Source organism: Heliangelus exortis, chromosome 7 (assembly GCF_036169615.1).
Source record: "Heliangelus exortis chromosome 7, bHelExo1.hap1, whole genome shotgun sequence".
Classification (NCBI taxonomy): Eukaryota; Metazoa; Chordata; class Aves; order Apodiformes; family Trochilidae; genus Heliangelus; species Heliangelus exortis.
Genome location: NC_092428.1, coordinates 19,815,700 through 19,842,982, shown reverse-complemented (window position 1 = coordinate 19,842,982; position 27,283 = coordinate 19,815,700). Strand labels below are relative to the sequence as shown.

The window sequence follows — 27,283 nt, the reverse complement described above, 5'->3', positions numbered from 1 at the left end:
AGAGAAACTAATTAATCATGTAGGCTGAATTAAAGCCTTTGAAAATTGTATTTAGAAAAAAAAATTACACTACTGAAAGTTACTTGTACTGATAGTTGGTTGGTGGATTTTTATTAGAATGATTTTATGATAGGTAAACTTGCATGGGAAAGCATTTATTTTGGCAAAAACCTTTAAAATTAAAATCTAAATTTTTTTAAATGGCCTGAAGGGTTTAATTTTGACAAGATAATAAAACTCCACAATGTTGACATATTTTAATATCTTCTGTCCTGTATGGTGGATCTGGTTCTCCAATGTATTTTCTGTACCTGGTAATCCTGTGGGACTGTAGTGTATTGTAGGTATTTATTCAGTGGGATATTAATATAGAACTGGTCCATAGGAAGAAGCTGAGAACTAGGATTGCAGTGAATAGAAAACAGGGAAATGTTCTTTCATATTGTAATGGATGAGTTCTGCAAAGGATTTTTCCAAGGAGTCCACTTTGTCAAAACATTTTACTTGAAAATTTCTGAACAAAATGTTTTGACACTGCCCAACTTACATTTCTCTCTGTGGGAAAGCTTAGCTCCACATCCTGTTTGAGGAGGAAATCAAACTGACCGGTTTCTCTTAGAATAGCAGTTTTGTTTTTTTCTTATGTCTAATTGTCATGCCTTCTTTAAATATATACACAAATTAGTGTGATGTTTCAGATGAGAGGAATTCTTGGGCTGCTTCTGGGAAGGCAAATGTTCTCTTAAAGGAAGGATGATACTTAAATAGTGAAATTCTAAAAGGGCTCTGCAGCATCCATATTTTGGGAAGGAGGCAGAAGGAGAAGGTATAAAAAAAAAATGAATCTTCTTAAGCATTCCTGATGGGTTTCTTTCTCATTCGGGTGGTCCTGTGCAGTGTAGGTGAACGGTTACGCCAGCGGTGTTCAAATTTAGGAGCTAGTGAACTGCTATAACAAAGGAAAGCTCTAATAAAGTGGGCATTTGGGATTTTGGTTATTATGAAGTACATTCTTTGAAATCTCATTTAGAACCAGGAACTTAAATGATATTGGAAGGCTCAGAGGATTAATTCTTCCTCAACAATAGACTGTCCCTGATAACTCTGTGAAGCAATTATGCCAAATTTAATTATAATACAAACACATTGTATGATAGTCATAGTGTGCCCAAAAGAGCTTGAAAAGGTGCCTCACAAGCATATGGACTAGCTCTGGGATCACAGTGGCAAATTGTGCGTGTTGTAATTCAGTACAACTTAATACCAGGCTTTCTTAATTAAAGGTTGGGATATGTGGGGTGGATTCTGCCTGGCACACTTTGCTTTTCAGTATCATCAGCACAATAGAAGAAAGGAACTCTTCCCTCTACATTTTATAGATTCTGCCAAAAGCCATTATGACTATTAGTAACATTAATGTATTTGTATCAATTCCAGCATCACTATAGTGGTAAAACCAGGAGTAATCACACACAATCAGCCAGGTTGGAAAGAACCTCTGAGATCATCATGTCCAACCCTTGACCCACTACCACTGTAGTTAGAGTGCCACATCAGTCTCTTCTTAAAAACCTCCAGGGACAGAATCCACCACTTCCCTGGGCAGCCCATTCCAATGCCTGATCACTCTCTGTAAAGAATTTTTTCCTAATATCTAACCTAAACCTCCCCGGGCACTCAAAGTGTTATGGGAGATGGAAAAATACCTGTCCCTCCTTTTGATACTTCAGCTACAGAAACTGCACCATCCTATGTTGCTGAACTTTCAGTAAACTCTATGCATGCAAACCAAATGCTCCTCGTTTACCATTTCAGTATTATCTCCTCAGTTTTCTATTCATCTTCATGTTAGATTTTAGTTGTGGAAATACCACAAAACCTTTAACTATAAAACCAAGCACTGATGCTGTTTACCATTCCACCCGTGTGGCAGGCTGCAGCCTGGGCCCTCACTGAACTGAGGGAGCCACCAGGATCACAACCTTAACAGAGCCAGTCCAAATTTAAGAGTTACATTAAGGTACTTGGCCAGAACTTTTTCTTGGGAAAACAGAAGTTTTGTGAAACATGCTCACACTCAGACTAATGAAATGATTGCCAGGGTCTGAGGAAGCAGTTGCACAGCTGGAATGATATGGAGCAGTCATTCTTATAAGTTTCATGCATATGTTATGTTAGGCAAGTTTCTTGGAGGGAAGCTGATGGGATCTAGAACATGGTGGTTAGGAGTACCAAAGGAGGAGCAGTGGCAGCAAGAGTTTGCATTGCAACACAGGGTATTTACTGTCAAGCAACATAACTAATTAGGACCACAGGTCGGAACTACCAAAATGAGTGCAGATCTGGTGAGGATCCTTGCTTTCACAGCAGGCTTCATTTTTTCTTTATATCTGAATGGAAAAAACATAAAAATAGCTAAAGCTGATAGGAAAGTCTAATCTGTACGCCTTCCTTTTTTCCTTCTTTTACCTTATTTTTTTTTTATGCAACTGCTTTGTTACAATCTGGTCAAAATATGAGTCTGATGTTAGTCTTTCTACATCTAGCACAGAGGCTACTAAGTTGCAGGTGCTTCCACATAGCATAATTTCTAGTTATGTAGGGGATGGTGCCAGTAGATGTGCTGCACTTTGCCTCCCCCATTCCTCTCCATCTCAAAATGCCTCTGTTGAAAATTGTTTTTCAATAGGACTAGTGAAACTATTTAAACCAAAAAGTATAGGAAGGTGTTTTCCCTGTTTTGCTCCAGTGTAGAACATTTTGTTTTCCAGATCATCTTTACAGCACTATTATATTTGCAGGGGAAGTGTAGAAAAAAAGGTGTTAAAAAAATATCAAAAACTCTGTGTGCCGTTTTGTTATTTTGCTTAACAATGTAGTATAAATGCTTGCCTGAAATGTGCTATTAGCCAGCCTTCTGTAGTAATTTACACCATCGTCGAGATGTTAATTAGATCCTAAGCCATATCTGCTGTAGATGAGAAGAGTGTCAGTTTGTTTTTTTGAAGAATATTGAATGTGAGATCTTGCATGAGCTGTAATGTCAGCAGTTTTCACAGCATCCGCTGGGTGACATTTAATGTGTCTGTGAAGAAATCTGTGTTGATATGGTGGGCTGTTTTGAGGATAGCAGTGACGTGCTGGTGACTGTCAGTGTTTGATGTGATGCCTGGTCTCCTAAGAAACACTAATTTTGTATAATTCCTTAACCAAAATTTGGTGACACATTCATATGCAGTCCATTATGCAAATAAGCCTCTAGTTATCTTTGAATTTCTAGGTATACATTCAGCCTCTCTAATATTGCCACTCTACTGCAGATGAAGTCCTGATCAGTCATCTACATCAGATTTACTCATACAAAACACAAACTCCTGCTTCTGGAGAGGTCTAATATTCTTTTCTGTAACTGATTTAGTGCCAATTGAAGACCAGGAAGCTTGGTATGAGTAGACAGAAGCATCCCAAAAGAAGAGCACGTAACTAGTAACAAGTTATCAAAACTATTTAAGAGTATGGAGGAATTTTGTCTCCATTTCTGTAAGTTTCTTTAAGTTGCATCTCACCACAGTGACTATGACATTTAGTACAAGAAGATGATTTAAACTTTGCAACTTTCTTAAGATGGGTAACTGCACAGGCATCTTTATGCACACGTATATATTTGTCTACATATAATATGTCTCTCATATATATATGTCATTTTAGAAATACAGAAATGCCATTTTTATGACAGCCCTACCTGATTAGAATAGGATATTAGAATAGGATATTTTTAAACGATTCCATTACGATCCTATATTATAAAGTCTATATTACTGGGCAGGGTGAAGGCAAAGTCCTTCACTGGATGAGCTTTCTCTAATCAGGAGCTGCTTTTTGAAGGACCACCTGGATAATACCATCTTATCACTCTTGGGATTCAGGGCCTGTGACTTGGGTATGAAATCATCCAGCTACCCAGGATTTTCAATATGTTTTGGATGAGAAACAGTCAAGTTTTTTTTTCCCTTTTTACTCTCAGCACAGTGAGAGGAGGGAGGTTATTATTATCAGTTTGCAGCTTTATAATTCTTTTATGCCACCTTTAATTTATGCAAGGGAAGGGTTTTAAGAAGAGTTCCCACCTAGTAGAATAGAGGTTATCATTTTTGATACAGAATGAAAGTCTTTTCCCAAGAAACAATTAAATAATTCTACTTCTTACTGTGCATATAGAAGGTAAGCATTTATTTTCCATTTCCTCTGTGTGTCTTATCTAAACATATTTGATTTCTATAAGCAAGTGACATTTACTTTCCACTTTCCTTGTTCAGTTGTGTCTGCATTTTAATGCCAAGATACAGTGTTGAAGACTTTTAAAGCAATTCTTCTGAGGTAATTTTAAAATAAAGGTTTAATACTGTATCCGAAAGCTTTCCAAAGCCAGTTTTCCAATTTTCTGTGGGATGACTTTTGGGCAGTCTATTAGTTGGACATAGGGTTGGGGATTTTATGAGTTTTATTTTTTTATGTCTGGAAAATATATGGAAGAACTAGAAGAGATACAGAGGAGGAGAAAGGGTGATTGGAGGTATCAGATTGCTTCTATAGGAACAGACTGTAGAGACCATAATTCTTTCAGTTGGGAAGCAGACAAATGAGGGGAGCATGGTGCTAGGTGTTTATGAAAGAAAAAATCAAAAGACAAAATGGGAACAATTATTCATTTTTTCTCATTACAGAAATCCAGAGGACACTTAATAAATGAACAGGTAGCCAGCTTCCTAGTAATAAAGTACGTTTTTAGAGACTGTGTACTTTTGGAATTCAGTGCCATAGAATGTGTAGAAGAAAGAAGTTTAAATGGACTCAGAAGACCTTAGGAAAATGAATGCCTGATAAATCCACTGAGGAAATATTCTTTATGTTGCATTAAGGTGATATTTCTCACACTTAGAATTTCATGAGAGAGAATACTGATTTTTTCTTTAAATTTATAAATGGCTAGATAACAGTCACCATAGCAACGAAAAGAATATCAGGTTAAAGCAGTAAGAAAGGGATTTAATAAATGTAACGTGTGTGATTTTTTCCTCCTTGGGTATGTTTGTGGTAATTCTTTGCCATATTTCTGCATCCATATTTATCTAAGGGCATTGCCCATTTTAGCCCTAATGCTTTGTACAAATGCTCTGTTGGTTGTTGTTGATAGGCTTCCTGTCCTGCTGTAGCCCATTTACACTCCAGGAAAAAAACTTGTAATGTTTTAAGCTAGAGTGGTTTACAAATGAGTTGTGACTGGTGGGGCCATTCCCAGCAATCTGATTCCTTTCCCTCAGTGCAGGCTCTGCTGTTATCTATGGCACTCTATGGGCCAAAAGAGTTTTTTCTACTCCCACTGACAAGTTTGCACCACGCATAAATCTTGTCTTGTGTTTGGATTTGCTCAGGTTTGACATGTCTAAAAGCTTTTATCAATCTTTGGTAAAAAATAAACCAAAACAATATTAAATGAGCACTGAAGTAACTGCATAAACTTACTAAATGATTGAATCCTTCCAAACATGATGTAGAGATCTTTTATAAAGTTTCTTGGAGTTCAGAGTTTATTTTTAAAGCGACGGTAAAGAATGTGAAGGGTGAGCCTTTAAGCATTACATATAGTACAAGCTGTCTTTCTTGTCTGCTTTCATTTTTTTACCTCTGACTACTTTGCCAGAATTACAACATCCTTTCTAGTGATGGAGTTTTGCTGCTACATGTTGGGTCTGTGGAGCTGGGGAACAGTATTTATTAGTGCAGTCCTTCTTATATATGCACACTGTCTGTCACTGTGTAAAATTGCTCAGAAGTTCTGCATTTTCAGTATTTTTAAAAAAGCTAAAAACTCTGCCTGGTGTTGATTTGAAGTGGGGAGAAGATGAAGGGCAAAAGGTTTGTAAACAGTAGCATGTAAAATTAGTTTCCATGCTTACCATCATTCCTTTATGAAGAATAATCAAAGATAAACTAAGTGGAATGTTGTATTCTTTGTGAATACTCAGCAGCTGGTATATCGCTTAGATAAATGGTAATATCTGTGGATATAATGTTTGAATATTCTGCTAATTGGCTTTATGAGCAAGCTGATTTTATCTGCCTTACAAAATCTGCTCTATGTATGTAACAAAGCCAAAAGGATAAATGTATTTTTAAAAGCCGTCTCAATGTAGCTTGTTTCTGATTAAAACCATTAGAGGTATATCATTACGCAGATGAAAATTAGCATTTTCCTTAATACTATCTACAGTTCTTTTGTTTCTTAGAGAGGTATTTATCCACTAGTAAATACAATGTTAAGTGGTTTTTTTATCAGTTGTTTTCTTTGTTGTTGAGGAGCAAAATATCTGCACAAACTGTTGAAGCCATTCTGTGTCGCATTCTATGAGAAGCAAGGTAAAAGATGAAGTCAAGTTGTAAAGATCAAAATAAGGGGAAGTTCAGTAAAAATGTATTGCAGGAATTTTCTGTATCTCATAGATATGGGTCCAGTGCTGATATTCAGAGCTGGTCAAAATTCACTTGAAGTCTTTGGCAGGGAAACTTTGGTGTTTAGGGTTATTGCCTATATCATCAAAGAATAATAACTTCTCTTGACAGAACTACTGATAAAACTATCAATATTTTAAAAATACATATTTTAAACTACCAACATTTCATCTAAGACTTTGACTTCATCGTGTTAGGGTTTTAAATTTGTTTTATAAATTTAATCTATAAATCTACACCTTTTGAATTTAAATGTAAATAGAATATCTCTTCCTCTAGAACACTGTCCTTATTGTTGTATCAAGGCTGTCACCAAAATGTCACATTTAGATAATAGGAGCAGTAGGAAAAGAAAATACTCTAAGTATTGATATTTAATGAAAAATGTTAGAAAACACTGAATATCAAAGCCTTGCAAATTGAAATTTTAGTGAGATTTTCAGTTTTTAAATATTTTTCTATTACAAAAGTACTGCTGAAGGTTGTGTAGCTTTTCAAAAGTGTCTGGAGTTTGAGAAGAACATTTTTCAATACATAACTGAGCACAAGCTTGACAGGTGATACCAAGGAACAGGTGAACTTCACTTCCATTCTGAAATGACTCAATGCCAGCAACCAGAATTAGAAAAAAAATTCCTGATGACCAAGCTTCAGGTCTGCAGCTAAGACCACACCATGGCCTCTTTATCATATGACCACAGAACAGGCCAGACAATGGTAAGTTCAGCTGTTAACACCAGAGGTACAGGTACAAAATTCTTGACTGTGCAGTGAGAAGTCAAAAGCATTGAGCTCAGATAAAATACAAGAAATCCAGTAATAAATCACAAAAAAGGCAGATGTTTTGGCACAGCCAGTTGTAAAGTGCTGATTAATTGTGTAAGTGCAGAGCTGTCCTGTAGAGTGACTGGAAAAGAGATCAGGTCCTCATAGCTGTCCAGCTGCACAGTCCTCTCTTGCTCTCTCCCCAGTAAAATTCTCAGATCATGATAGTTACAGGGAGTATTTGGTTACTGGACTGCACAGAGCAGGCCAAACCTATGCAAAGTCAACATGAATTTGTATTTGTTGTTAGAGGCAACTTTTTAATGATCATTTTGTTTACAGAATAGTCTCCTGTTTAACTATGGCACAGAAAACAAGGGTAGTTCTCAAAAGCTAGTAATTTCCCACCAAAAAGCATGTGGAAACTTTCAAAAAGAATCTCTTCTCTTTGTGAAATGGATTTGTTTCCATTTACCCTCGCATAATGAGCAGTGGGAATTGGTTCAGCTTTGTCCACAAGTAGCAACACTTGAACTACCTGACTTTCAGGGTACAACAGAATTGCTCAGGGTATCCTTTTAGTCCAGCATCCACCATCTCTCACTGGGCAGCAATTTTCTTTGGTCCTAAAATCGGTTGATCCTGCAACAGAAAGGCAAGAGGCTTGTTTGTCATCCAGATAGGTAACCTGGTGGCACTGATCTGCTGCTGTAGTGGTTTTCAGCCAGTGTCACTTGTGACATCTATTGAGAACTTTATATTTGAATTGGTCCAACTTTTATGATTTTTAATTTTATGCTCAGAGGCCTGGTTGTTCATATCGACTGGTAACTTACAGTGCCCCTGGGAAGTGCTTGCTTCATCAGAATCTTAGGTACTTGAAACTAGTTTATTCAACCCTTAGAAGAACTGTGTTGCTGCATGTACATTTTTTGCTAGAGGAACACTGCCATATGATTCAACAACAGCATTGCTACAGTGCCAAGGTATTGTTGGTATCTTAAAACCTTTAAAATTAGCAAACCTGCAGATGGACAGGGGTGGAGTTTATCTCCCTGCCATTGAAGAGAAAAACCTGTGAGATCCTAAATTAAAATTGTTCCAATAGTTCCCCTATATTTCATTTCTATGTTAGGGAAATGAAATACAAAAATTTTGGGACAGAGTAATATTTGTCTGCACTTTAAAGAGAAGGCACCAGAGGATAATATTCTTGTTCATATTGTTTTCATCACTCTTGTGATTGCTTCATTTCATACTACATCTTTTTCCAGTGCCTGTGTTGCTGCAGTGTCCCCCACTAATTACATCAGCATGTTGCAGTGACTGCTCCCTCAAAGACTAGTATTAATTGAAGCAATTTATTCTAGCAGAGCTGAAGATGGCCTATTTATACTGTTAGATAATGAATATTAACAGGCTACATTTATCTTGTCATGTCTAGTCAGCTCCTTTTTCTGCTTCATGCAGATCTGCTGCCCCATACACAGTTTGCTCAGGCTTGGTGCAATAGAGCATAGGTGTTTCTCTGTGTTACCCATGAGATCAGAGATGCTCACCAGCTCATAAAATAGAAACAAAAGCAATCCTGGCTTGATATCATTGCTCCTTCATTGACTTGCTGGCAAAATAAGGTATCATTATGCCAATTAATGGAGCAATATCTCATTTCAGCAAGAAGATAATTTTTATCATTTATGTTCTTCAACATAATATTAGATATGATGTATATGCAATATAAAACACAAAGTAGGTTGTGCCCAAGGCAGCATGAAAATTCTTAAGCTATATAAAGTAAAGCTGTAGGGTTACAGAAAACAACTACATCAGTTCTATATGAAACTCCTCAGTCATAAGATTGCAAATACCTACTATATACACAATTGCAAATAAGAGAATATATTGGCTTCCTTAATATTAGTAGTATAAGTCATAATGTGTCTAATCTTAATTCATGTTGTAGAGCTCTCCTATATGTAAAATATTTGGCTTTCAATAATATGGCCATTACATTTAACTGAATTGATATTTGGCTAATGAAAAACATAAAGCAAACCACTTCTTCTCACATTAAAGTATTTGATATTCTCTACAATGAAGAACCATAAAAACAGTATAGCAAAATACTACTGAGTTATGCTAAGTAAGGTCAAAATTGTTGATTGCAGGGAACAGCAGAATTTGTAGAGCAAGAGCTGAATAAAGAATTTTACACAGACTTCTAGAGAATGAAGAATATTAATGCTGAAATACCTCTACTAAAGACTCTGTTTGTAGTCTTCTGTCCTCCTAAACTACACCCACAGGTCTGGGCTAGGTAGTTTATTTTGTTCCCTCTAGATTTTTCCTATCTGCTATGCAGAAATTATTGTAAATGACATGGAGAGAGAGACTCTATCCTAGACTCTAGTTACTCTCTGGGTGATAGCGGTTTAATACAGTAATTGATCTGACAGGGCAAACCCATGTTTCTGATATTAATTTGCATTTTGTTTTAATGTAATTTTTGGGTTTGGGCCCTTTGAATTTTATTGAAATTTTTCCAATTTGTATCAATTTTCTCCTTCACTTTGTAGCTTCTTGCCAAAGTACATTCACACAAGTAGAGATTTATGTTTTCTTAAATAAGAATTTTGTGGGACCATCCATATGACAGTGACTCAGTTAGTGGTATTCTTCTCTCATAGTTGTGAGCCAGATCCCTTGCATGGTCTGAAGGGCATTATGCTGCTTCAAGGGCAATCTGGATGTGACATCTTAATCCCAGACATTTGCCATTTATCTCACTGTGTTTCTCAGAAGAGCAGTGGTGTATATCTGTTTCCTTAGATATCCTGGTTCGGGTCAATTGCTCTTTTCTACTCAAATCCATCCTTCAGTGTTCTTAAACTTTCTTTATTTTTTGTTCTAGATCTACGCTCAATTAACTTTATATAAGTGCAGCTCTCAGGATCCAATTTTATTATGTTTGTTTGCGAAGTTAAAGCACAATTGTAAGGGATTGTGAGCTGGGACCTGAAATAAATTGCCCCTATGCACTTTCTACAAAGTTTCTCCCTGTCTGAGTTCTAGGAATGGCTTCATTGCAGCAGTGAGGAATGGATTTTTCTGTTGGAGAGGAAAATATTTGAGATTTTTCAAGTATTCATGAGTTACGTCATTCATCATATAGATTAAACTAATACTTTTGACCTTTGTAAATGATAGCAAGCTCCCATGTTATCCTTAAAGATGGTGATTAATCCACTCACCTGAGATGTGGCAAACTGATGAGATCACAAACTAAGCCTTTCACTCTGGGACTTGAATAAAGTTGTTTCACACACAAGAAAAGTATCCTAAGCACCTTTGGCTGGTATCCAATGCTATGTGAATCACAGGTTTAGATCTAATATCTCTGGTGAGCTCAGAAATCACCAGGCTATCTGGCTGTTCCTTGATTTCCTTCATGTGTGCCTTTCATCATACCCTGGATATGCCAGACCTTTTCCATGAAAAATTGTCTTGTTTAGAAATACTCAGAAAAGCTGTGCGCTTTTATCTGTTTTTCATTTCACAGTGTGCTCTAAGAATGAATAGATGTTTCTAGGAAATGATTTGTATTTCATGTGAGAGGGTCTCTGTAAATTATTAGGCATCAGCAGTAGTTTTGTTGACTTATATCTAGATTTGCTTCTAGTTTTCCTATTTCTTAGTCATGATTATCTTAGATATTCACAGAAGCATCTTTTACTTTTCTTTGCAAACTGACTACTCCACCCCAGTAGTAGCTGTCCTGTTCTCCCTTGATGTTCTTCCATCATATCTAAATTTTGTTCTGACAGATGTCAAATACAGTGTTAAGATATAACTCAGCTGTGCTGTGACTGCTCCCTCTGCAACCTGCACCATGACACTTATTCATTCCAAAATCACACTGGTACTGTTACATCTGCACAGTACTTTGAATTTGCATTTGCAGCTCCCTTCCACCCTGCACATTGGGTGCAAAATATGCAATTTGCAAATTGGGGTTCAATGCATACAGCCTTAATTTTTTTGAATAGAATTGCCTGCTTTAGTGTGCTCATGAGGATCTTCATTCCGTGGAGTAGTTTATTATATTCTTTGGTGTGAATTTAGTGTATTTTTCCAGTGTGATTTCCCTTGCATAAACAGAAGTTCAAGTAAGTGTTGGGCAGCCAGCATCAACATCAGTAACAAAGTCATAAAGCTTCTTTGTATAATCTGTCCCATTATTTATTGATGGCAACTCAGTAAGCCCAAAGTAACATTGACATCAAGTTTACTTGATATTGCTACATTCAGGACAAAACCCTGAACAGCATAATCATGTGGTGTACTTTGTTTGACATCCTTTATCATTTGACATTCCCAGGTTGTCAAGCTATGTAACTGTTTTGTTTGCATGTTGAGTATGTGTTTGAAGCTTGTGGAGATTGAAAATAATGTCAAAATTCTGACTTCCTTTCTCCAAGCCTTTCCTTCCAGATCTAGTTGAAAATGCAGTAAATACTGATGTATTGAGTCAGAATTTTCCAACAAATTACCTTTTCACAGCTGTTTCCTGTGGTTTGTCTTTATTGGACAATTGAGGTTCTGATGTATGGCTAGAACTATAGGATTCCCAGCAATCTGGCTATTTCAAAAAGAGAAGCTAGGAAGAAGGTTTAAATTGAAAAGCTTTAATTAAGTAGCTGTTCTCAAAACTTGTACACCCATAATCCAGTAACTTGAGAATAAAATAAAAAAATACCCAGACTGCCATTAAATATATGTTCCAGACACCACTGATTTTTTAAATAGCTCCTGCAAGTGCTGATTCTCCAAGCAGTTGTTATAAGCAGATCTAGAAGACCTTCATCACCTATCAGCTGATGGCTGTGCTATAACCTTTAGCTTCAAACTTCTGCTGGGAACATGGTACATATTTCTACATGAAATGAAACTCTAACAGCCTTATCAAACAACAGCAGTTCTCCCTGTGTTTAACAGTGCTGGAAATTAGTTTCTCAGGCACTGGTCTTGACAGGTCAGCTGTCACAAATTGGTAGACATATCTCTAAATACATCGGTCCTATAAACAAAATTCTACCTGCAAGAAGTGGCAGTTTAAATTGGTGCACACTGAAATGTTCTGAAGCACAAGGATGCACAGGAAAAATCTTCTGCAAGAAAGATTTTCCTGATGTTCCATTTATCAACTTTATCTGCAAAGTTTGCTTTTTAGAGACTGAAAAGTTTGTGCTTCTGTAGCAAACACCATGGAGTTTGTGCTGAAGTAAATCATGCTCCTCCTGGTACCTACCCTATATGTGTAAAAGAGAAATCTTTGTCTCTCTTGTCTTTTGGATGAAAGGAATAAATCTATGGTTTTGCGCTGGCTTGTTTCCAGCTCCTTTTAGGAATTCTTGTGTTAATGCAGAATGTAAAATGTAGGATATTTGAAAAGTCTAAATCCTTGAAGTGGTGTCAGAGTTTTTGAAAGGAAGAGGAGTAAGAGAGGAATTGAATTGTCAATCCACCAGTGGTAAAATAACAAAAAATGTTACATTTTCCATTTTTTAATAAATATTTAATAATCATCTGCACATCGTGCAAGGCATTTTGGCCAAAACCTTCCTTGTATCTTTATCGTATACTTACTACTGCATAGGACAGCTGAGGAAGGCTTAGACAGTAAATTTTTTTTACAGAATTATTATATGTTATTATATAACACACACAGATATTTTGGTCTTTGAAGTCTGTTACACTGTATTGATTTATGCCAGCTGACAAATTGGTCAATTTTGTTTGGCAATAGCAAAATCTAAGAAACATCTGGGTATATCTCAGAGAAAGTGTCTAAATTCAAATTTAAAAGATACCGTGGCTGTAGGTATTTATTTGTGTTGCTGCAGACTATTTTCTATGCACAAGGTCCATTTGTCACTCCAAACTGGAAGCACAGGGCAGGGTGAGGGTTTTCAGACCGTGATATTTGGTTTTCATGAGTGTCATTAGAAAGCTGAATATTATTCAGCTATTCTCCTCCATTCTCCAGGTGAGCTGGATAAAAGGAGTTGTAGCTTAATTCTTGTTCTTAAATCTCCTGTGTACCAGCTTTGAAGGCTTAGTGACTTTAGAAAAAATTTTCATCAGTTGTGATAGTTACAAGGGCTGAATGTTCACTAAAAAAATGTTCTGTTCTTTTCTAGTTTCCTGTTTATTAGCTTAGCACAACAAAACAAAAATAAAACTATACAGATCTCTGCCATCACATTTTATTTGTTGGTTTGACTTTTGAAGCTTTAGGATAAAGCTGAAGTCATAGGAATAAATGATGCAGGACATCTAGCCATAGGCATTTTCAGTGAAATAAGTTCTTTCCAAGACGGTTTTGACTTGTTCTATGAAAATTAGCTTCTGGCAGGAAGAAGCCACATTTTACAGATCTTGGAATATCTTTAATTTCTACAGGGCATGCCTTCAGCTAACAACACTGCATCCACATATGTAAGCATAGTATCAGTGTTCAGTATCTGAAAAAATAAGAAGGGAACAGTTTCTACTCAATACTATTTATGACTTCTGAACAAAATGACACCATGGATTCTGTTTAAAGGCAATAGGAGTGTCTGCTGCTGCAGAGCATATTTAGTTTGAATAATCTAAAGGTCACTTAAGATTGACTTCTCTATTGAACCTATTCTATTGAATTTTACTGCATTTCTCTTCAGAAAAGGCAGTAAAATTTATTTTTAAAGCGATATATTTAATTGAAAAATAAAATATTTAGAAGTCATATTCATGGGAGAGATCCTGAAAACATGCATGGAGGTACATTTACCAGGTGTATGAAGTAGAAGTATGAAGTAGATAAGAGACTGGGAATTTGGGAGACTGTCATTGTTTTACTGATGAAGTAGAAGTAGGGCAAGAACAGGTAAAACAGGATTTCATATAGGATCTGAGGAAAGTCTGAGAGAAGAGAGGAGACGGTTTGACACTATAGAATTGGTGTTGAGAATTTATGACTATCAGTAAGTGCACAGTTGTGCAGCAGGAAAAAGGGTCCATCTTTGATAAGCAGTAGGGGATGATCTGAAAAGGAGAGGATCTGAGCAGAGAGGGAAATATGGGATAGTGAGACCATATGTAATTGTGAGCAATGTCAGGGATTATAAACTTACCAGAGAGATATGTCAGAGTTATCTAAGTGAAATAATATGATAAATCCTACAGATAATAGAGAATTTTTGTTACAGGCATCAATGAAAATACATCCAAGCAAAGCACTTCTGAACTGTTCTCTGAATCTCTCATTCTGATTCTTAATTAAAAAAAAACAAACGTATATCCCTCATCCTTTCTCTATCGATTCTGGGTTTGGCTCACATAAATACTGAAAGATTTCTGCAGACTTGTCCTCCAGACTCACTGTACTTTCTGTTCTAGTTGGCAACGTGGGACTCTGAGAAAGGACTGAATGGGAGCCTTCAGGAGCGACGTCTGGGCAATGACTTGCAAGGATTGACTCTCAAAGTGGTGACTGTCTTGGTATGATCTTATTTGAGTTGCCCAAAATAAATAGGATGCTCAAATAAAACGAGTAGTATGCTCAAAATAAAAAGGAGCTGGGTATTTTGGGCACTTCCCTCACAGTTTTCCCCTGTCATTTTCAGTTTCGTATTTTTGGATGATCGGTTACATAAGCAAGAAAGAGAGTTGATCACTTTTATTATTATACGTGAAGCTGTGCAGTGCCAGAAGTGCAAAATACTTGTTTGCTTGCTTATGTTATTTTTTTGATTTGTAATTCCTGGTGGGCATGTAACCAGCACCGGGCTTGAGTGCACAGGAGTGCATTCCAGGCACCATTCTCAAACTTAGATAAGCAGTTTCCAGCATTTCATGGATTTTAAGATCAGATGGACCAATGATGATAATCTTGGCTCTTGTGCACTACAGGCTGTAAAATGTTTCCTCCATCAAGCTCATAAGTTCCTCTTGAGATAAATTATGTATTTTAGAAAGGCATAATCTTTCAAAAAAATCATTACACTTTCAGGACTGCTGTCAGTATCCGAAGTGGCAGCAGAGCTTCTGTCTGCTAAGTGCTAAATTAGGGACAAAGTAGGGCTTGAAGAGGATCATGCATTCTTGCCTAAAAGATTATCATTTGCAGATTGCAGAATGTGGTGTGTTTTCTAGTTTTTATTTCTCTTTTTCTGAAATGTGGTACAAATAGGAAATATCACATAAGATCATTAAGGCAACTTCCCCTCAGCCCCCAGTTTTCTTTCCTCTGTCTGGTGACAGGTAAGTTTATGCTGTACCTTATGTAAGAAGTGGGCAGATCCCTTCCATGAGAATGTCAGTAGCAGAATTCAAAAGTGGCCAATAGTGATGGCTGTGTGCCAGTTGCCCCAGAATTCCCCTTCAGGAAAGCAGGATGCCTCCTCATGGCAGAAAAAAATACCTCAAAGTACTGTATTTCCTTTGTCCATAATCATAGTTAAATTTAAAATACTCCAGGAGTCAGTACTCATGAAAGTTACTTATTGAATTTTCAAAATTTTAAATATTCACAAAATGCAGCATTTTTAGCTATTGTTTCTGTGTGTCTCCTGGATAAAAGGTTAATCATTGTCTGTAAAAGATGGCTTTCTAGATCCAGTACTGTCTGAGTTAGATGGACATCACTAATGTTCCTATCTGGGACTCACATGCTTGACTTAGTATTTATATTCTAAACAGCTGGTTAGGGCACTGAGTCTGTGCCCTCTTTATATCAGTGAGAAGAGGCAGGTGCTTCCAAGGACAGTTCATCCTGTGAGCACCAGGAAGCTGCTAAAGGGCATTGAATTGTCTTCTGGAGTTGCTGCCTCTTCTCAAGAGCTGTGGAAATCCCAAAGTCACAGATAGGATTCAGGTGCTGAGGCAGTGCTTTCTGGTTGGGAAGCCTGACAGTAACCCCCACATCCTCTAGTTTTTGCCTCAGAAGGTTAGGAATGTCTCAAAAGATGTGCCAAGTTGTCCAGAATTATCTCAGGAAAAATCCTTTGGCTAAAAGAAGTGAACTAAAAAACTTGTTTCAGGTATCAGTTAAGATATTGCTTTCTTCTCAGGAAGAACCTTTTGTGATGGTGGCAGAGAACATACTTGGGCAACCAAAAAGATACAAAGGATTCTCCATTGATGTCTTGGATGCACTTGCCAAGAATCTGGGCTTCAAGTATGAGATATATCAAGCTCCTGATGGCAAATATGGACAGCAGCTCCAAAACAGCTCCTGGAATGGCATGATTGGAGAACTCATTAACAAGGTACACAGACAAAAAGCTGCATTTAAAAACAAAAAAACTCAACTCCCTGGAGTTGAGCTTTGTAAGAGGGTTTTTTACATTTTTCCCCTTCCATTCTAGATTAAAATAGAATTAATTAGTATGAAAGCATCAGTGCATAACACTTCTGAGCTAACAGTGGTTTGAGTGTGGTGAAAACTGTGCAATTTAAGATCCTGTATGCAGGATAGGAACCTGAGAGTCTGTTTTTCTGTTCGCTCCCAACTGTTCTCAACATGAATTATATCAGTGTAAATCTAAGTGGTTACATAACTGTAAGAGTAAGAAAAGTGGACATTTGTGTGTGTGAGAGGGAATTACTAGAAAACTGAGAAAAAAATAATACATTCTTCTTAAAATATTAATGACTACTATTTTAATTTCTGTCATTGTGTCTTTCCTACTTGTCTGTTGATGTGGCTTTATTTGGGTTATTTTGTGGCAGTGTTTGATAATGATCAACTGTTTGACTTCAAAACAGGAAAAGTGTTCTTAGTAATATACCATAAAGAAGTGTTTTGAAGGACCAGAATTTAAACTGATCTCAAGATTATTCATTCATTTGAAGCAGAGGGGACCAAATTTCTTTTCTTAATTACAGCCTTGCAAATCAGGAGTAAGTTAATTGTACTCCATTGAAGTAAGTGGGGAGAGACTGTCACTTGAGAGCTCCCAGAGAATGAAATTAGAGTATATTTTGTTCATGCTCGCAATATCTGACATGGGACAAATGTTAATCAAGGAGAACCAAAGAAATTAATATTCCATGTTGCTGCCCTTTGTAGAAAAGGTGCAGTGGAGTTATTACTGAAAGTGGAAGCTTTCTCATTATCTAGTAAGTAGGTGGCTCAGTATCTGGTAAGTAGATGCTTAGGAAGAAGTAGAAGCAATTAAAGCCATAGCAAATGCTTGTATGATACTGGGATGTTCTTGATTGATGCTAAGGAATATAAAGAATTTCTAACTTATTTTGCATTGACATAAGCTGTTTAAATTTCTTTAGTTTGAAAATGTGGTAAGAAATCCTGATAAATTTCTTTGGAAACTGCTTTCTTTCAAGCAATATAGTATGTATTATGGTATTTTTAATGGCATTTCTGCTACTAGCTTTTCCACTGACTGCAAAGGATTTCAAATCAGACCTCCTTCAGCTAGCATTTCTTTATTTTCCCAACAAAATGTAGAAAGATAGGAAATAAAAGGTACATTCTATTTTTTGAAGAGAGCTGTTTTTATTAAGATGGTAAAATATTAGAAATCCAATTTGCAGCTCTTCAAAACCTTTGTGAATCTTATTTATTAACTCCTGTTTTATCTTCCATTGAGTTTGCATACTCTTTAAGGATACCTCTACATGTAATATCTACTCTATTTGAATGATGAGCTCAAAAGTTTCAGGAACTAACCTGCTTTTAGTGCACACTTCCAGATAGTACTTTTTGCAATTCCTTTATTCACTGTTAAAAAGTAAACAAAATCTCCATCCTAGTTGTCATATGAAATTCCTTCACTAATATGGGAAGTTAGGAACTCTGCAGAGAACAAGTATGAGCTCTTTGTACCTCTCCATCATTTAGCCAAATAAAATAAATGGTGGTTCTTTCTTATTGCTTCCAGTGCACCAGGTTAATATGTTTTAGAGTTTTAGGCATCCATTGTAAGCCAATTGAGAGATAAAGGCTAAATAAGTTGCACTCATTCCAGAGAGGATTCAGGGTGATGCTTTTTCTTCTAGACTATATCAACAGGTTATGTTTCATTACTCTGCTTTAAATCAGTGCAATTAACTAAAGTTTAAGTGACAAAGCAGATTCTGGTTTCATTTTTAGACAATTCATTTAAATTTATCTAAATGTGTTAAATTACAGGCAGAAATGCATAAAATCGCTTGGTTCTTAAAAAGTTTCTCCTTCAGGCTCATGCTGGCCAAATTCATGGTGAAAGCAAGAGATCTGACCCGTTGTGTTTGTCTCGCAGAGAGCAGACCTTGCCATCTCAGCCATCACCATAACACCAGAACGAGAGAGTGTTGTGGACTTCAGCAAGCGCTACATGGACTATTCCGTGGGGATCTTAATCAAAAAGCCTGAAGAGAAAATCAACATCTTCTCTCTCTTTGCTCCTTTCGACTTTGCAGTGTGGGCTTGCATTGCTGCAGCCATCCCTATAGTTGGTGTCTTGATATTTGTCTTGAATCGGATCCAGGCAGTCAGGGCGCAGAACGCTTCCCAGCCGAGCCCTTCTGCTTCTTCTACCCTCCACAGTGCCATCTGGGTCGTGTACGGTGCCTTTGTTCAGCAAGGTACTTATTTTACTCTTGTAAACACCCTGACAGACATTCAGACATATTCTGCCTTGGGTAAAGCAGGTCAGGACATGTCTGTCTTGCCCAGGGTGGTCTAAAGATGAAAGAGAAGGTTTGTACAGAGAGATAAAGAGGGATGATGAAAAAAAGGAAGAGGAAGGTAAGTTCAGGGGAGGTTATGTTCTGCTTTTCTGTTTCTCAGTAAATCCAGAAAAAACACTCCTTTCAAGCTTTTCCTCTTTGGGAAAATTATCCTGTGATAAATAAACTACAGACCTGCTTGGTGCAGAATTAAAGCATTCCTCCAACTCTGAAGCTAGCACCTTGTCTAACAGTTTATACTTGATTTTAGAAATTTATATGTTTATGAACTAATGTGAGACAGTTTATCTTTTAGTTCTTTGAACTGAACAGGAATATTACTTGTAGCCATGTAACTAACTTTATACTCAGGAATCTCTACGCATAGGACTAATCCTACTGAGTTCAGCAAGATTGCTGCCACTAATAAATACACTTCTGTAAAAAATTTTTTGCAAAACCTGCCCACACACTTTTTGTCCCATATCTGTAATGTTAGTATTAGTCTTGAAGGGCAAGTTTAGTTGAATGTTAATATGTGGGTTTGTTGTTTACTTTTTTTCTAAATTTTTTCACTGTGATTGCAAGTTCATAAAGCTTCAGCTGGAAAATTCTTACTATTGCTATGAAACTTGGTCCCTCATCTCATGAAAGTGACATCCCCAATGGGTTTAAGTACAGTAAGACATAACCAGCACAAGCATATTCTGAGATGACCAGCCCCAGCTATATGTTAAGGTTGTGTACAGCAATGTACAAGCATAGTTGTGCTTGAAGCCTGCAAGAAAGAATTCTTCAGATTGAAATGTTGTAATGAGTAAAAAGTAATGACACTCATGCTTCAGTCTTTGTAGATTTAAATACAGTATAGATAGCACACAAATTATTGGACAGCTTAGTGGTTTTATCCAAGTCTGAAATGGTCACTGGAAACAGAATATTACAATATTTTGAACACTCTAATGATTTAATTCCTGCATATTAATCACGTTTGACTATTAAACGTTTTATAGTTTGACTGGTTTTCATGTTCTGTAGATTTGACTTTCAGTAATTCCCAAGGAAAATATTTTGAAAGATGATTTTCTATCCAGGGCAAGAGGTTGACTGGTGAAAATGTTCATAAATTATCAGTCTTACTGGAAGCAGTGCTTTTCTCGCAGTGAAAGGGCAATCTGGAGGGAAAGCAGAAACTCAGAAACTCCATCATAAGGGGGCACACTGGGGGTGATCATAACTGGAAACTGCTGAGAGCCCCTCACTTTCTCTGTTTATTTGTAGGAGGTGAATCTACCATCAATTCTGTGGCTCTGCGCATTGTAATGGGAAGCTGGTGGCTCTTCACCCTTATTGTCTGCTCTTCCTACACAGCGAATTTAGCAGCATTTCTCACAGTATCAAGGATGGATAATCCCATAAGGTAAGAGCCTCTTAACATGAAGCTGGAAACCTGGATTTCACAGAAAGGTATTATCCATTTCAGCTTCCATTCTTGCAAGGAGATAACTTTTTAGTAAAGTATTATTGGCAGTGGCTGCTTTTCTCCTCCACGCCCCTTCTACCCCTCACCTTTACTCTCAAAACCCCCAAGCAGTTTTGACAGGTGCATGGAGAGGACAATGGCACTTTAATGGTATATTTTTCCATAAGAGAGGTATTTCATGTTCATATGTATTTTGTTTAACTAGAACTCTTGCTGCTTCAGTTGTCTTTGTTTCTTTGTTGAACATCAGAGGGAACTGTCACCTCTTGGAAACCATTTAACATTTCACTTCTTACCTTCAGTGTGTAATTTTATGGTCTTAGTATTTTAATATACACTATTATTTATACTATTATTGGCACGTAAGGTAATACAGGTCTTTTACAATAGAAATGGCCAGATTCAGTGGCATTATTTGCAGAAAAAGCTTCATCTCAAGGAGGAAAAGATAAGCAAATTTGATTCCGGGATAATAGATGTAATATGGCAGTTGTTTTATTAAATTTAGATATAATTCTCTACAGTTGTGTTAGCAATATTGTGATGATGAATTATAGATTCTGTAGCAAACTCAATTTATCTTGCACCTTTGGCTTCTTTCCCCTGCTGTTTGCCTACTAATTCATACCCAATGAGAATATTTTCAAGAGCTGCTGGTTGCTTGGTGGCTATTTGTGTGTGTAATTTGTTTTTCTTCAGGAACTTTAAAGGCTAAAGAATGTTTTCCTTTTTTTTCTCTCAAAACACGGGACAAAATTTCTGCCTTCTTACTAGCATGGAGAACTGGGAGGGATGTTGATCTTCCATAGTCAGTGCTGACAGGATTAGAGCCTGATATCTCATGTTTGATGTGGTGGCGATGGAGTAGAGAGGTGGCCAGAGGATGGGCAGGCCAGAGGACACAAGGCCTCCTCCTAGAAAATGCTGAGCCAAGAATTTTAGGTGTTAGAGAGTGACACAGCTCCTCTGCTGGTCTCATTTGGGGTTGCACTGGGAAAACTGGGACTAATGTTCGTGTTCAGCTCCTGAATCAGAGGCTTTGGCACTTAGGTGAGGCTGCTGCTTAGAAAGCTGCTTTTGGGTTCTCTCTGTGGTGTCTGCACAGCAAAACAAAACTAAGTGCATTATTTGTTAACATGACTTTAACAGTGTTTTTCGATGCTTTGTATGGATATAATGTTACAATAATAATGAAATCATCCCAAAACCACAGCAAACTTTGTTCTTGATTAATCCTCTGTTAATTTGACCAAAATAGGTGGGTTTAAACAGTAATAGAAGTAAGAACTACAAGTAATTTCTGGAAATAAGATAAGAAACTAAATAGAATAAAACTACCACAGAGTATTTGTGAGGCCTAGCTCTAATGGGAATAAGGTTAAGCTCAGTGAATAAATAGCTCTTGAAACTCATGGCAGAAATAGTTATCTGGAAAGCTTGAATAATGATCTTCTCAAAAAATTCTGCAAATTCTAGTTCCTTCATGGCAGAAAAAATAGCCCATTTGGTCTACTGAGTATCCCCAAAATCACCAAAATTCAGAGGAGGACAGAAGTTGGGGTGAAATGCAGTGAGGAATCTGTAAAAACTGACATAGGTTAAAGAGCAGAACTATGATTTATTAGAGGAGACCTTTGAGGGTGAGTTATAACAACATTTACAAGGGTTTTTCATTCCTTTTCTTATAAAACTGAAAGGACATAATTTAGAATCTTAAGGAGGAGAGAAGTTAGCTGGACAAAGGAGCTGCTTGGCATTACTTTGGGACTTTAGAGTCCTTCTACTGTTAGAGATGGCAGCTGAAGAATTAAAATTACAGGCCTTTTTATACCTAATGGTAGCTGTCACTTTTCAGGTTACCAATGCCAGATCCCTTTGTACAAGGTGAGGATACAGAATGAAGAAAGCACTCTGTTGTGATCTGCAAACACCAACAGAGCAATTCAGGTGCCGAAACAAATGTCTGTGAAGCCATTTAAATTGTCATAAGGTTGTGCTCCAGCTACTTGGTTATAAAGTCAGGGGTCTCTACTAGGGATTTTCATCCACAATGTGGATTATTTCTGTTGCCTGGGGTACCTAAAGTGGTCCCAGATGCTTAGGAATAGGCACCTGAATAATTTCTGAGGTAATCTGAAATGGTAGCTGTCAGAAAGCTCTTTCACATAATCACTGGTTGGTGTAACTGATACAGTTAAGGTACTTGCTTGTCTTGGCTTGCTTGTGGCTGTTTTACCAGTTTTGCTGATGTTGCTGAGATCCTGCTACTCTGAGAGACAGAAATCTGGACTAACCCCACTCACTGAAAATTATCAGTGTGTTAGGAGGGCAGAGATGGGGTATAGAAATGGGTTCTCCAGGAACTCTGTTAAGCCTTCATCCATTTCCAAGCTGTGATGAAGAGGTTTCATGTCCCCGCTCTTCAGGAGAAACATCTTATAAAGTGTTGAATCAGATTTAGAGCAAGTATTTTTCCAGAGAAAGTAAATTACTGTCTTACATGAATGCATAGCAGCCTTGTGTCTTGGCTCCCAGTGCTATAGAGCTTCAGCATCGTATGATGTGCTGGAGCTATTTTGGCACTCCTAAGTCTGCCTCTCAGCTTGCTTGCATTATATCTTTCATGGACCAAGAAAGAAATACTTCAGTGAAATCAATTTTTTTTCCCACCAAAAGAGGCACAATGAGTTATAGCTGAAAAACTGCTCACCAGCTGAGAATTACCAAATCCATCTGGGTATGCTTGGATTGTTAGGAAACCAATCCTCCATCCTCTCAGTAAATGTGTGCTATTATCTCTCCCTCCATAGAAAAGTCCTCTGTTGTTCAGCACTGCTGCTGCTAAATTGCCAGCAGGGGAGAAAATAGTATTATGGTGCTGCAGTATCTGCAACATAGTTATGATTTTCATTACAAGACTGATTTTCTTCCCAGGCCCCCTCCAAAAAGCCTAATACAAGTTGTTTCAGCATCAAATTTGGCATTGGTGGTGTATGTCTAGTGAAATAGGACTATGTTTGATTGAATAACTGGGTGTCAATCAACCCAGTGATCGTTACCTCCACCATTTCAACATAAAACAAGTGTTTCATAGGAATCATAAATGACATTTGTTAGAAGGGTCTTGGTGAGACATTCATTAAAGCCAAGCTGAACTGTTGGAAGGCAGATTTTTAGAATTAGCATGTCAGATGAAAGCCTGCTGATGAGGGAATAATTTATTTTTTTTAGAATCTGGTATTGGCAAATCTCAAAAGCCTTTTCCTTGCCATGAGTTTCAGAGACTACCTGTGCCTCACAGGAAGGTGAAATATGCAGAGTAGGAGGCATGGAAGAAAGCAGCTTTGATATACTGCCTATATTTCTCTGCTTCCTGACAGAGACTTCATAAATCCCAAACAGGTTCTCAAGTGCTGTGCTTTTGAGGTGTCCAGATCCCATGAAAAACAAAAAACCTTCTCTTTGGATTTTTCCCAATGTTAGCTTTATCACAAGTGTGATAATGGGAGGAAGCTCTGGCTTTCTGGTCTGGCATAACTGCAAGTGCTGCCTTGCTCCTTGTGTGTCCTGTGTGCCCATCACCCGTCCCACTGTGACAGGGTGGGGGAGGGTCAGAATGTGGAGTTTGAAACTCACATCCAAACCTCTGGCCTTTCAGGAGATTAAGGGTAGCAGAAAATAGTGTGAACCTGTCCTCCATTTTCCAATTGCTAGAGGTTGCTACTTCTGCATCCTTTTGCTCTCTTGATAGTGCCTCTTGGATCCCTCTGTCCAAATTACCACTTATGCTCTTCTCATCTTCTTTCTGCTACAACCTCACAGCAAAGGAACAAAGGCAACAGAGTGGTTACCTCAGGATTTCTGTCTTTGTGGAGATTCAAAGGCAGGACAGTGAACCATTAAGCAGATTTCCTATACCAGAAGGGTGAGAAGTGTTCCAGTTCCAAAAGAGAAGGCATCATTTCCAAATGTATTGCCATCAACCGCTTTGGAGCTCAGACTAGAGAGCTGTGACCCACGTTCTAAACTTGTAAATGAGCAATTCTTAATTTTTAGTTTTAAATAGAAATCTAGATCATGTTTAGAGCCTGTGCTAATCCATGACAGACTTGTTTGAACCCATATGATTTGCATTTATTATTCTATTTTCCTTCAGAACAGTATGCAGTTGAGAAGTTGTCTAAATGCATCAGTCTGCCAAGTAAGGGTTGAATTACATGTGAGTTTGTTCATTCATCTTACTAGATTTTTAAACAAACCCTTAGATCTTCTGCCTGACCTTCCATTTGTAATTATGAGTTTAATTAGCAGTGACGTAACTTCGAGCTTCATTTCTTGCTAACAAGCACACTACATGCACTGCAGTAGCTGCACAGATATTCTGAAACTCAGGTTTAGGAGAGCTTGTCTAACACAAGATTAAGAATCCTGGAAGAAAAATAGGACATAAAAAGCAGGCTATTTGCAAATTCAAAGTTTAAATTTAAGATTTGGTCAAACTGATCCTTAATATTTGCACACATTATTTGAAGGACATCTGTTTATATGCATTCATGGACTTTATACAAGTAGATGTAATATGTGCTTTTAAGTTCACAGCTGTTGTTTCATGATTTCCTTATTTGCTTTTAATCCCCAAATTTCATGTCTTTTCATGACAGCTGAAGATATACTGCAGCTTAGTTGGGATGATAGTCTGGCACTTGGAGTACTTGGGTGCAAATTCCTTTTCTACCACAAGCTTTGTTTCAGCTTGGCAAGTTTGCCTCCTCTCTGTCTCAGTTCCCTTTGTTTGTAACAGAGTATCTTTTTTTTTTTTTTTTTTTTTTTTTTTTTTTTTTTGTAACTTATATGCAACATTATCAGTTTAGCGGCTTTAAAGATGATGGCCAGAAATGACTGTATTATAAAAGCTCTGCAGGTATCAAAAAAGATTTTCTGGGTTGCACACAAACCAGGAACAATCACAAATCTTTTAAAATAAAATGGGGAAACTATTTTGAAGATGCCAGCTAGAGGGAAATGAGCAAAGGTTTCATCTGCTGTAGTTAAATGGATTTGATAGGGTTGGTATCAAGAACCTGAAAGCAATCCCTCTGCATTTGCAGTGATTTTGCCTTCCTTGTGTTTGAAAGCAGCCTTTCTGTTGTTAATATCATACATGGCTGTCTAAATATTTCATTTGGGTTTCTTTCGTTATGTTTAATTTGTACTATGTTTTGCAGTGTCTGTGCAGCACCTCAGGCACATTGGTAGGAGGCATGTATGAATGAGCATGATAAAAATAATTATCAAGATTATTATTTAAGGCCTGTGAGCAAAAGCTTCAATCATTAAATAACTAGATTAAATTCATCCATAAAAATAGAGTGTAGGAAAGATGCAAGTGAATGAGCAAGGACAAAACCTCCAAACTTTTTTCTTTCCAGAACATTCCCTGTTCAGATCACATGAAAGAAGTTTCATGGGAAATACTCAGCAGCCTGGGCAGCAGAGGTTGCCCGCCACTTGCCTTCAGAAATTGTCCAGAACAAGGCACAGAGGGGTTCCCAGTGCTTGAACACCCATTGCCTGTTCTTTCCTTTCACTTCCATTCACGGTGTTGCCCAGTGGGTGCTTCTGGGAAACCCAGGGCCTCACAAAGTCTGGAGCCTCTAGAAAGGTTTCTAAATGTTGGCATCTGCCTTTCAACCACAATTTAAAATGGATCCTAATTGCTCCTGTAATCGAGCAAGCAGGCAAGCATGTAAGTGCAAATATTTCCCAAGGATGTTTTTCTGGGGAAAAAGAAGAATGCACAACTTGCATTCAAACTCTCCAATTGCCACATGAAAATGTGGCATATATTGCAGTTCAGTGGCAGACCAAGAGATTTGTGATTCCACAAGCTCTTCAACTCTATTTTCGTGACACATGTATTATAGCATATCTTCATTTGTTCTTGTTGCTGGGAAGTTCTGTGGCTTAAGGTGGGCTCACAGAATCACAGAAACCCAATTTGGGTTGGAAAGGACCTCTGAGATGATGAAGTCCAACCCTTAATCCATTACCACTGTTGTTACTACATCATGGCACTGAGTGCCACATTGGTCTCTTTTTAAAAACATGCAGGGACGGAGAATCCACCACCTCCATGGGGAGCCCATTCCAATGCCTGATCACCTTGAGGCATTAACATTCAGATGCCCACAGTTTAGAGAAGGAAATTATTTGGGTATGACAGCAGCAAAATCTTCCATCTGTGAATATAATAAAAATTATTTTTTATTATTTTTTGCCTTTGCTTTGGAAGGATGAATATTTACCAAGAGCAGCAACTCTTACGACATCCCATCCAAATGTACTAGGATTGCTTCAGATACTCATTCTCTTCTGAGCTCAGATCAAGTCACCATTTAAGTCAAATTTTCTCATATAAATACAGATTATCTGCTGGCTGTCCACAGTGAAGTAGCTGAATGCTTCTGCATAGTTCAGATCTCACTGTCCCAGAGATCAACCTTTTTGGTTGTAGTGTGTGGTTTCTTTTTATTACAAGGATAGCACCTATGGCTGATTTTATTGGGTTTTATTTTTAACTTGACTCCTAAGGGATAAACTGTGCAAAATGTGTTAATAGAAGATTTTTGGCCAATAGGATGTTTTTTTTTTCTCTAAAGATGCTGATTTGACGTACTACATGAAACGATAATAAAACCTAATACAACAGGATATGAAAAAGGCAAAATAACTACTACAGCAACTCAAACAAAGATGGCCTTAAAGCTTCAGACATTTCCTAACTGTAAAGGCTACCTCAACCCTTCATTT

General features: G+C 37.4%; 1 protein-coding gene across 2 annotated transcripts in view; it reads left to right on the top strand.

Moving 5' to 3' along the window:
* GRID1 (glutamate ionotropic receptor delta type subunit 1) overlaps positions 1–27,283 on the top strand; it is a 491,930-nt gene that overhangs the window by 424,901 nt on the left and 39,746 nt on the right. For both annotated transcript variants that reach the window (XM_071749233.1, XM_071749234.1), the window contains exons 9-12: positions 14,716–14,817; positions 16,389–16,586; positions 18,582–18,906; positions 20,272–20,410. In XM_071749233.1, the coding sequence (XP_071605334.1) occupies positions 14,716–14,817; positions 16,389–16,586; positions 18,582–18,906; positions 20,272–20,410 (764 nt within the window). The remainder of the gene's footprint in view (positions 1–14,715; positions 14,818–16,388; positions 16,587–18,581; positions 18,907–20,271; positions 20,411–27,283) is intronic.